Source organism: Polypterus senegalus, chromosome 12 (assembly GCF_016835505.1).
Source record: "Polypterus senegalus isolate Bchr_013 chromosome 12, ASM1683550v1, whole genome shotgun sequence".
Taxonomy (NCBI): Eukaryota; Metazoa; Chordata; class Cladistia; order Polypteriformes; family Polypteridae; genus Polypterus; species Polypterus senegalus.
In genome coordinates this window covers 158885521-158898020 of record NC_053165.1, presented here as the reverse complement: position 1 = coordinate 158898020, position 12500 = coordinate 158885521, and the positions used below count along the sequence as shown (strand labels likewise).

The following is a 12500-nucleotide window of genomic DNA, read 5'->3' as shown; positions in this document are numbered from 1 at the left end:
CCATCACATCTTGATTGCTTTGGTTCAAATCCATTGTGGTGATGTAAAGAACCAAAGTTATGAAAATGATATCGCTGTCCAAATATGAGAAACATTCATAAAGTTTCTGCACTTTTTTTTTTTCTAACTCTAAGAATTTCAAAAACAAATGACATCACTTTTCTACATAGTCACCTTCGTTTGCAGTGCAATTGTTCCAGCATCATACCAGCTTTTTAATGCCCAATTACTGCTCCTCCTGCCTTTACCGTTTGCAACGAAAATATAAAAGTGCGAAAACGTTTTTGAATGTCCCTCGTATTTATGGACCTGACTGTATAGTCAAGAACAGTAGGTCAATAGAGCTTTCTCACCAAGTTTTCTGTTTTATAGAGGGTTATCACAATATCAAAATTTCAACCTTTGATGCAGTACTAAGATAAGCAATAAAATTCAATACCATTTTCCATTCAGTACATTATGCAACTCAGTAAAAAAAACTTATTTAAATAAATTGCAATTCTGTGTGAAAAATATAAATGCCTAAAAAATAAATAAATGTAAAGTGTAGTCTTTTGTAAAAGTAACATTAACGTTCTGTACACAATTAAACTTAAAGAAGTTTAAATCCGAGCAGTATATATATATATATATATATATAAATAAAACCCACACATAAGTACATACATTGACAAAAACAAATACTGTTACGTAGGTGGTACAATAAAATGTTACTAATGTCATTAACTGTCAATTTAATAAGCATTGCAATCTTTTGTACGAGACATACATAAAAAATATTAACACGTTAAATAAACATTTAAGTAAAAAGAAAATTAATGTGGTCTTTTGTAAACAATTGTTCAGAAATATAGCACACTTTGTTTGGAGATCAGACACATTTAGGTGTTTATGAATAAGCAAAAACAGAGGAACACAGAAGAAGGCAAATCCTTTTTCACTGCACTGTAGTTATTAGAATTTCAAAATGCTAGGCACTTGTTGTTCCTGATTTTGCTTGTTTTTTTCTTTTCCAAGTTCAGGGTAAGTATAGTGTGTGTTTTTGCTACAAGATAAGTTTTGTTTAATTTTCATTTCACTTAATTAAATATTGACCTACAATATTTACCTGCTAAAATCCTAGTTCTGTGTAGGTAAAAATCACGTACTGGACATTTTTTCTGTGGGGTCATACAGTTTTTTGGCAGAGGAAATTGAGCAGGTGAACTTCTTCAAGTCTAAAGTCTCGTGCCTTAACCTCGACGTTGTGCTGCTTAATTCATCGCCTGCCTTGGGTGTCTCTTGGTATTATGAAACGTGTTTTTAATCCCTAGCTGTTCTGGTTCTTTTTTTTTTTTTTTTGCATTTACAGAGAGTGCTTTGTTGTATCCTTTTAATTTAATGTAGAAAAAATCTAGCAGTTTCTGACACAGACTTTGATGTTTGGTCCAGGTGTGGCAGGTACGCTTGTTTACAGGAGAAGAAATTTATAGCGATCTTTTTCTGACTGTTTGCGAATGGCCCAGCGATCGCTCCAAAATCATCATCTTTGGATTCAAGTAAGTGCACCTCACATGTTATCCAGCCTTCTCCTGCTTGGTTCATTTTGTAAAAATCTTGCCTTGAATGGTTTAAACCAATCTATTTAAAACTGCTTGTTTAAGCTGACATAAAGGTGTTTGTGGAAAGTGCTGCATCTGTGGCTCCATCATGCAAATGCCTGTACTAGTCAGGTGGAGTTTGATTTTCTGCAGATCTGACGTAATAGTTCTGGTGACGGACACACTAGTGCATAAGGTATTAAAGTACAGTAGGTACACAAATGAGGGATCTTTAGTTGTCTGTGATTAGACTCGCCCTCCTATTTAGAAGCACATCAGAATGTTTGCAATTTGAACTTTTTTTTTTATCGACTTTTCCATCTTCCAAGTTATATCTCTTATTTTACCCAACAATGATGTAAGCACCCTGAAACCATCCTATGGATAAACTTTTTCCTCCAACTATGGCAATAAATAACTACCCGCTAGCCTGCCGGTTTTTGATTCTCCCCCATATTTATTTATTTATTTATTTTTCCTTTATGGGATTTTTGGTTATCCAGCCTGCTGCACACACATCTGGCAGCCTGCTGCAGAGTGCCATTTCAATAAAAATGAGCTAAATTGCATCTGTAAAAGAGGCATGTTAAGCAGTTCCATCATGAGTTTAAGATCTGTTAAATGGCAGTAATTTGTGCATTAGTCTAAATATGGAAGTGAAGGTTATGTTTATGATCTTTCATCTTCTAAATGCCAGACATTATCTTTGTGTTTTGAGTATATCTATTTACCAAATTGACTTTAATAATTAGTGTAAAATTGTTTTTAAAAAAAGTGGACACGAAAACATTGCCTAAAAAGCTAAGTAACTTTACAGTTGAACAGCTGGAATTCCTAAATTATTCATGAAATAGAATGGATAACCACACACTTCTTTAAAACCGTAAGAACAATGTCTTTTTTTTCTTGTGCTTTGCCTTACCCCATACATGCCATCCCTCTGGTTGAGTCATTTTCCTGTTTTCCCATTTTTGTATGGTGCCTTTAGTATTGCTGACAGCTTTCAGACTAAACAAGCAGTTGTCCCACTGTGAATTTTAGTGTCTTCATTCTGACCCATTTAACTCGGTGGAATGAGAATTTTAGTGTCTTCATTCTGATCCATTTAACTCGGAGGAATGAAGTCACACAATGAGGAGACAATTTAGACAATGTTTAACGTAAGCTAATAAATAGTAGTAGTCCTCATATCTCACCCAATTGTATTTTTAAAAGCCCGTCCACTACATGACATTCAGTCTACTCTAGGTTATCACAAAAACTGCTGCCTTACAGTAAGGAGACCAAGGTTCGCATTCCAGGTCCTCGCTGTGTGGCAGCATGTTCTCCCTGTGTCTGCATGGTTTTCCCTTTCCAAAGAAATGCATGTTGGGTGAATTGGCGACTCTAAATTGACCATGATGTGTGCTTGCATGTTTTGTCCAGCGATGGGCTGGCACCGTGTCCAGAGTTTGTTCCTTCCATCTGCCCGATGCTAGATGTGTTAGGCTCTAGCACTCGCCTCAACCCTGATCTGGATTAAATGGGTTAGAAAATGACTTGTGTGACTTGTTTGTTTTTTGATCTCTAGAAATCACTTTCACTTCCACCAGTGTCCTTACAACAATATGTTATGCAATTTTCAAAAGACCCTCAAACAAACGACACTATAAACATGCCTTTTCTACAACTCATGAAGGTTATTTTGGGAAAACCAGACCTGCTGTAGTGTGCAGTATTTCCAGTTTCAATAGCCTGCAGCACACAGTCGTTTGGCACAGTTTAAGCTTCTTAGCTCAGTACTGATAGATTAAACGCCATTGTCATGCAAATGTGTAAACGGTATAGGCATGAGTTGCTGTACTTCCTAGCTGCTGTAGAATTACAGGTTATTGGTTTTATTTCTATCCTGTGCCTATGCTTTGAAAAGAGTGCACCTTTAAATCACAGATGCAATCTTGACCTTTCATTATTTGAAAACCAGTGACGGCACACTGCATGACAACGTGCAGTGAATACACTTGACTTCTAGTTCTCATCCTCTTTCTCTGTACGTTTATCATTCGTTTGCTCAGAGGTTGATGCGCTTGCTGTTTCCTGAGCAACTCTTTTCTCCACCATAGTGGCCCGCTTCTTGTTTTGTCGGCATCTTTTTTGCATTAAAACTGATTAAGTCCGTGTTTGTGTTGCAATTGGTATTTTTTCTTAAATTTTTCACTTAAGTCTTCAGTCTGCCTCAAGAATGATCTAAGATATGAAGAGGTAGGAGAAGTGACAACGAAGGTGTTGTTGAATGAGAATGGCGCCCGTATGCATGTGCCACACAGCTGCCCTGTTGCACACTGCTAACTAAGAGTTGATTTTACAATAAAATAGAGGAGTAATTCCAAAACTCTTAGCTTTTAATATAAAGCTGCAGTCCAGAGTTTCAGCGTAGTGTATGTGTACCAAATTTCAGGCTACATGTTATTTGATTTTTGACCTTGGAGGTCCACTGTCTCACTGAAAGCGGATAGTAGAGGTCACATAGTACATGTGTACCAAATTTCAGCTCAATCTGTCAAATGGTTAGCGAGCTACAAGTGATTTAAAATCCTGGACAGAAAATGGACAGCCACTGTAGCATATTAAATAAGATCTAATTTGATGAAAGTGTACTCTCAAAAAGGGGCAGCACGGTGGCGCAGTGGTAGTGCTGCTTCGCAGTTAGGAGACCCGGGGTCACTTCCCAGGTCCTCCCTGCGTGGAGTTTGCATGTTCTCCCCGTGTCTGCGTTGGTTTCCTCCCACAGTCCAAAGACATGCAGGTTAGCTGCACTGGCGATCCTAAATTGTCCCTAGTGTGTGCCTGGTGTGTGGGTGCGCCCTGTGGTGGACTGGCGTCCTATCTGGGGTTTGTTTCCTGCCTTGCGTCTTGTGTTGGCTGGGATTGGCTCCAGCAGACCCCCATGACCCTGTAGTTAGGGTATAGTGGGTTGGATGATGGACGGATACTCTCAGTAAAATCCTCTTTATCAATCTGTGCAGAAAAAGCGGTCTAATCCAACTCAAAACGGTATACATCTTTGTTGATTCACATTGTTCAAAATGTATCTGACTTGCGATCCTAACTGTGTTGTGTGTTACCAGGTCCCTGCTTAACTTATTCCCATCTTTTGAAAATTTCTCTGTTCTCAGACTTTATAGAAAAAAAAAGAAAAAAAAAACTTTTTATAGGAAAATAAACTCAATAATCCCTAATATTTTACAGCATTGTACTGTTTAATGTACTGTGCTCTCAAAACAGAGCAATCTTAACTCGACTTCCATAGCTAGGCAAGTATCCCTTTTTTCTTTTTTCTACCTAAAATTAGAAACCCGAGGAACAGTTCAAAAAATATTTTGAATATTGAGCTTCATTTCAGTGCTGTCCTTAATGTAAGCATATTGAACCTTTGCTGACTTTTGTTTTTTATATTTAGCCTCCATTGAGTGAATCCTGCATTTGTCGTCCTCTTATTTCTTTGCAATCTGATCTGAATAAGATGCAGCATCATATGTCTTACTGCTTTGTAAATTCTTCCTAATTTTGAGAGAGAAGGTTCTTCCGTGACTCATTTTGTCTCTTCTTAAAGCCACCAATAATAGAAGATGCCTTTTTTTTAATACTTTATAAAGGGTTAGTTCCACTGTCAGCTAATTTTAACTCCACTTTATAGTCGTCGCCAACAAACATCCTCCGAGAGCAACTTCTCCCAACCATCCAACAATAGTTTGGTGACCACCGGATTATAAGGCCAAAGTGACGACTAAGTGGCTCGGGGAACAAAACATCAAAATTTGGGGTCCGTGGCCAGGAAACTCTCCAGACACCTTTAATCCCATTGAGAAATTGTGGTCAATTCTCACAAGGTGGGTGGACAAACAAAAACCCACTAATTCTGACAATTTCTAAGCAAGAATGGGCGGCGGCCATCAGCCAGGATTTGGCAACAGACGTTTTATTGGCAGTCTGCTAGGGCAAATTGCAGAGGTCTTGAAAAAGAAAGAAGGGCCAACACTGCAAATATTGATGTTGTGCTTAAACTTAATGTAATTGTCAATAAAAGCTTTTGAGACTTATGAAATGCTTGTCATTCTACTTCAGTATACCATAGAAACATCTGACACTGAAGGTGCAAACTTTGTGAAAACCAATACTTGGGTCATTCTCAAAACTTTTGGCCACGACTGTACAACCCGCCATAGTTGGTCTACTTGCAAGTCTGCATTTTCTTTTCCTCTTTAAGTAAGGAGTTACTGCCAATAACTTCATGGAGATATTACAGTCCTTGTATTGTTAAATTAATATTTAGTCTAATGGAAAAACATAAATTTAAAAGCAAGTCTTGATAACATTTGTCTTGTGTTTCCTCTTTAGCACACGCAGCTCTAGCAGTATGCTTATGCATCTGATGATGAGCGATGAGAATAACCGGGATATTTATATTTCTGTGGTGGCAATGCCCCCTTTCCATCCCTGTGCTGACTGCAATGAGCTGGCAGCCAGTGCACGTCCAGGTAAGCTAAGTGTCTGCAACAGATTTTTATAGTTAAGGTGACTGGTATGACTCATGACTGTGTCTTGTGGTATATACAGGGTGGTCCAGATCTAATTATGCAGATCCAGATCATCTGGATGACTTTCATTTATGCAGGGACGATTCCAGTTTGGCGCGAAGATGATTCTTCATGTCGTCCGTTCGCACACTTCTTGATGGTCTGGGATTTTTTGGGTGATTTTCTATGTAATAAACTTACAGTGTATCCGGAAAGTATTCACAGCGCATCACTTTTTCCACATTTTGTTATGTTACAGCCTTATTCCAAAATGGATTCAATTCATTTTTTTCCTCAGAATTCTACACACAACACCCCATAATAACAATGTGAAAAAAGTTTACTTGAGGTTTTTGCAAATTTATTAAAAATAAAAAAACTGAAAAATCCCATGTACATAAGTATTCACAGCCTTTGCTCAATACTTTGTCGATGCACCTTTGGCAGCAATTGTAGCCTCAAATCTTTTTGAATATGATGCCACAAGCTTGGCACACCTATCCTTTGCCAGTTTTGCCCATTCCTCTTTGCAGCACCTCTCAAGCTCCATCAGGTTGGATGGAAAGCGTCAGTGCACAGCCATTTTAAGATCTCTCCAGAGATGTTCAATCAGATTCAAGTCTGGGCTCTGGCTGGGCTACTCAAGGACATTCACAGAGTTGTCCTGAAGCCACTCCTTTGATATCTTGCTTACAGTAGAGTCGTTGTCCTGCTGAAAGATGAACCGTCCCCCCAGTCTGAGCTTAAGAGCGCTCTGGAGCAGGTTTTCATCCAGGATGTCTCTGTACATTGCTGCAGTCATCTTTCCCTTTATCCTGACTGGTCTCCCAGTTTCTGCCGCTGAAAAACATCCCCACAGCATGATGCTGCCACCACCATGCTTCACTGTAGGGATGGTGCTTGGTTTCCTTCAAACGTGACGCCTGGCATTCACACCAGAGAGTTCAATCTTTGTCTCATCAGACCAGAGAATTTTGTTTCTCATGGTCTGAGAGTCCTTCAGGTGCCTTTTGGCAAACTCCAAGAGGGCTGCCATGTGCCTTTTACTAAGGAGTGCCTTCCGTCTGGCCACTCTACCATACAGGCCTGATTGGTGGATTGCTGCAGAGATGGTTGTCCTTCTGAAAGGTTCTCCTCTCTCCACAGAGGACCTCTGGGGCTCTGACAGAGTGACCATCGGGTTCTTGGTCACCTCCCTGACTAAGGCCCTTCTCCCCCAATCGCTCAGTTTAGATGGCGGCCAGCTCTAGGAAGAGTCCTGGTGGTTTCGAACTTCTTCCACTTACGGATGATGGAGGCCACTGTGCTCATTGGGACCTTCAAAGCAGCAGAACTTTTTCTGTAACCTTCCCCAGATTTGTGCCTCGAGACAATCCTGTCTCGGAGGTCTACAGACAATTCCTTTGACTTCATGCTTGGTTTGTGCTCTGACATGAACTGTCAACTGTGGGACCTTCTATAGACAGGTGTGTGCCTTTCCAAATCAGGTCCAATCAACTGAATTTACCACACGTGGACTCCAATTAAACATCTCAAGGATGATCAGGGGAAACAGGATGCACCTGAACTCAATTTTGAGCTACATGGCAAAGGCTGTGAATACTTATGTACATGTGCTTTCTCAATTTTTTTATTATTAATAAATTTGCAAAAATCACAAGGAAACGTTTTTCACGTTGTCATTATGGGGTGTTGTGTGTAGAATTCTGAGGAAAAAAATGAATTTAATCCATTTTGGAATAAGGCTGTAACATAAAAAAATGTGGAAAAAGCCGTGCGCTGTGAATACTTTCCGGATGCACTGTAAGTTCTAGCATAATGAAAATTGTATAATTAGATTTGGGCCACCCTATAGGTGTGTGTGTGTTTTTTGTTTTATCTCCACTCCTGATTGTTGAAACAATTGGTGGTCATCATTCTTATCAATGGTTTAACATTTTTTTTTAATTTCATTTCATGTTTACCAAGATTAGCTGGTTGCCACTACAGTTATTTACTCCACTTTACTTAGTCCTGGACAATTTTGTAGTGAGATGTATTCTTTTCATATCATATGACGCCACCGTCCGTGAAGTGTTCTTTGGCCCTCTTGACCCAGTTCCCTGCACTTCTATTTTCACCCAATCGTCCTCTGCCTTCTACTCCACATGCCCAAACCATCTTAGTCTGTTCCTCCTCAGCATAAAACCTTTACCTCCACACCAAATCTTTCTCTTGGCTCTGCATTATTCTCCCTCTCACTCTGTGACATTCCGCACATCCTCTTTTGTCTTTCTCATTTCTGTTATTTCCAGCTTTGCTTCATGTTCCATCTTCATCTGCCTAGAATTCAGTCCCACACTGCATTATTCTCCTCACACATCTTTCCTACATTTTCCCTTCAGTGCCAGAGAGAGTCCTTCAGAAGTTAGAACATCTCCCAGTACTTTGCACACACACTTTTCACCTCTCTATCACTGTGGTGTCCGCACTTCTTTCTGCTCTCAACATGTAACCAAAGTAGCAGAACGTCTCTGCTTCCTTCAAAACAACTCCACTGCTGCTATCTAAATTTACACTTGTTACACTATCCTGAATGCCTTCCCCCTTCTGCAAACAAAGTTTGCACTTGCTGCTAGCAGACTGACCTTCATGGTCCTACATATTATGTGCATAAACTTCTGGCAGCCCATGAATTACCACAGTACCTTTACTACACTTGCTGTACGCCCATGTACTCGCCTATTCCACACCACCTTTCACTTTGGTCCTTTCTACAATTAGCTTGTTGTCTTTTGCATATCAAATTGCATTATCTTATTTCATTCTATTTCACTTTTTGTCATCCATTTGAGCTTTTTATATAAATGTGGGATATTATGCATGAAACATTTTGAGCTTAGATTACTCAGGGGTGTCGAACTCCAGGCCTGGAGGGCTGCAGTGGCTGCAGGTTTTCATTCTAACCCTTTTCCTAATCAGTGACCAGTTTTCACTGCTGATTAATTTTATTTCCTTTGATTTTAATTAGCCCTGTTTTTAAGGCTTCAGTCCTCTGAATGTATTACTTTCTTTATTAAATGACAGCCAAAAAGAAATGTCTTTGATTTCAAACTCCAACCCATTTCAGTCCAACCAGTCTCTTAATGAGAAGCTGATTATTGCTGTTAATTAAGCCCGTTATTTTAATTCTATGCCTTGTTGGTGCTCTCCTTCTGCCACAGCAGGCATTTCCAAAAGTGCTGATTTTTCTCTTTTTTTTTTTTTTAAGAACACTGTCAAAATGTGTTGGTGACCTGAGAGATCAACCTTACCAAGACCTTCAGCTTTCTTTATTTTCAGATATTGTGTGATGGGCACAGGTGAGCTGGTCATGTGGCAGCTCATTTTTGGTTTCATTATTGTTTGGCTGCTAATTAAGGAAAAAAAAAAACTAAGGGGCCTGAGTCAATTTAATTAAAACAAAGCCAAAAGAAGTTAATTAGCAGCAAAAAACTGGTCACTAATGAAGAAGATGGTTAGAATGAAAACCTGCAGCTACTGCGGCCCACCAGGCCCGGAGTTCGATTCCTGTGGATTACCTCATTCTAGGAAGAAGCTTTTAAATTTTTTTGGATAAGCGCTTTGAGGATAATTATTAGCTATTTAGATAATGCTTTTTTTTTTTCCTTTTAAGTAGATTTATAAAGTGATCTGAGTCTGCCTACCAATTTCAGATAATACATTTGTACACGTCACTAGAACACTTCAGGCCAAGATTTTAATTATATATTTGATCAGATTGTGTTAAAATTTCAGGTATTGCACCATTCACAATGCTTGGCTGAGTATATTGCACATTTAATAATTTAAAGCGTGGAGTCCTTGATTTTCTACAGTTGAAATTTGTTACAGTTGGGATCTGCTAATATGTAGAATTTAGGAGTCCAAAAGTGAAAGTCAGGCTTCAAGATGTGCTATTTGAGGCAGAAACCTTGACAACTTTGAAGAAGAATCTGGATGAGGTATTGGGGCAGCTTAGACATTAGCTGAACAAATGTGCTTGATGGACTGAATGAATGGTCTCCTCCTCGTTTATTTCTTTAGTTGTAAAACTCGATATTTTATTTGATCATAGCACCTAGTAGGTGGTACTAAACTTTACAGCCGGATAGATACTATATTAATCCCAAGGGGAGATTCACATACTCCAGCAGCAGCATACTGATCAAAAACAATATAATTTAAAGAGTAAAAAATGCAGGTAAAACCGACAATAACTTTGTATAATGTTAACGTTTACCCCCCTCTCCCTAAAGGGTGGAATTAAAGAGTCACATAATGTTGGGTCTCCTCAGTCCGTCAGTGGAGCAGGACGGTGACAGCAGTCTGTCACTGAAGCTGCTCCTCTGTCTGGAGATGATCCTGTTCAGTGGATGAGGTGGATTCTCCATGATTGGCAGCAGCCTGCTCAGCGCCCGTCGCTCTGCCATTGATGTCAAATTGTCCAGCTCCAAGCCTACAATAGAGCCTGCCTTCCTCACCAGTATGTCCAGGTGTGAGGCGTTGTCCTCCTTTATGCTGCCTCCTCAGTACACCACCGCATAGATTGGGCACTCGCCACAACCATCTGATTGAACATCTGCAGCATCTTATTGCAGATGTTAAAAAGACACCAGCCTTCTTAGGAAGTATAGTCCGCTCTGTCCTCTTGCATAGAGCATCAGTATTGGCAGTCCAGTCCAATTTATCATCCAGCTGCACCCCCAGGTATTTATAGGTCTGCACCCTCTGCACAGTCACCTCTGATGGTCATGGGGTCCATGAGGGGCCTGGGCGTCCTACAATCCACCACCAGCTCCGTGGTTTTACTGGTGTTCAGTTGTAGATGGTTTGAGTCACACCATTTAACAAAGTCCTTGATTAGGTTCCTATACTCCTCCTGATGCAGCCCACGATAGCAGTGTCGTCTGCGAACTTTTGCATTGTTGTTTTGGAAGTCCGATGTATATTGGCTGAACAAGACTGGAAAAAATACAGTCCCCTGCGGCGCTCCTGTGTTGCTGACCACAATGTCAGACCTGCAGTTCCCGAGACGCACATACTGAGGTGACACAGTGGGCATTGTTGGCGACTCATAGATCCAGCATCCTAGGTGTCAGTCCTTTGCCCGGACATTGTCCTAGTGGATTTTATTCATTCTCTTAGTGTTAATGTGGAGTTTCCTCCTACTACTCTCAATTTCTAGTGGTGGTAGAACTAGTTCCATTTACTTACATAGAAGGATTCGCAATGCAGATGCCCACATCGGTTTGTGTGCAAAATGATGTGCCTGTTTAAAACTAGAGGCAATGCTGACATTGTTTACAGGGAAATGCTGAGATTTACCTCAAATTCTTTGTCTTTGTTCATGTAGCATAATAAAGACTTCGTAATCCTGCACATTAACTTCACTCACATTTTTAACACACAGTCTGCAAAAATCATCAATGTATATACCAATTATGCAGTAACCAAAAAAAAAAGGTTCAGTTCTAAGCAGTTGATGGACTGATGCATCAGTAGTATTTTGCCACCTTCTTTCCTTGTTGGTTCCTTTAAGGATCCATCGGCAGGCAATATTTTTCAGATATTGTAATATCTCAAAATGTATCCTAATGGTTTCCTTATTTCTGTTTTATGCTTCTCCTTCGATTTAGGTAGCAGTGCCCAGTGTCTCCGGCATGGGTTCATGCTAAACACAAAGTATCAGGTTGTCTATCCTTTCCCAACCTTCCAGCCTGCTTTCCAGCTGAAGAAAGATCAGGTTGTGCTTCTCAATACCAGTTACTCACTTGTTGCCTGTGCTGTGTCTGTCCATAATGCAGGTAAGAGACAGGTGCTTCATTTTTATTTCTTTTTTTAAATTTATTTGCACAGTTCAGTTTATAGATGACTGAGGTCTTATATATAAACGTTTTATGCGTGGAAGTCTGTCTGTCTGGCTCAGAAGTGTGAGGCTACAGCATGAAGCTCAAAATGCTGGCAAGGTGGCCCCAAGTTAACGAGTTGGAAGTAGAAAGAAGTATGAGGCTACAGCATGAAGCTGAAAGAAAGCGACTCTGTCACCAAAGTGAGACTGCCGAGGAAAGACCAATGAGAGAGAGAAACTCGCTTAGCCACTGATAGACAAGGTCTGGGCGAGCATGTCTGCAAAACGAAACCTCTGACTCTGCATTTCAATTTTTTGTCTGACAATTTCAATAGTTTCTAGGAGCCCAGGTTTTTTACAGCACGGGCTTACACAGCTAGTTTGTTATAAAATCTCAGCTACTAAATGTTGCATTCCAGCAAGACAAGGTTTAAAAGCATATGGTAGAATTCAAGAAATGATTAGTGTTGTTTGATTGTATCTGAAGAGACTGTG

The 12500-nt window shown here is 39.9% G+C and overlaps 1 protein-coding gene across 1 annotated transcript in view; it reads left to right on the top strand.

Annotated features, from left to right (window-relative positions):
* LOC120540032 (DDB1- and CUL4-associated factor 15-like) overlaps window positions 1–12014 on the top strand; it is a 27894-nt gene extending 15880 nt beyond the window's left edge. The window contains exons 4-6 of the mRNA XM_039770481.1: window positions 1432–1538; window positions 5958–6097; window positions 11794–12014. Of these exons, the coding sequence (XP_039626415.1) occupies window positions 1432–1538; window positions 5958–6097; window positions 11794–11999 (453 nt within the window). The 3' untranslated portion in view covers window positions 12000–12014. The remainder of the gene's footprint in view (window positions 1–1431; window positions 1539–5957; window positions 6098–11793) is intronic.
* Window positions 12015–12500: the final 486 nt, after the last annotated feature.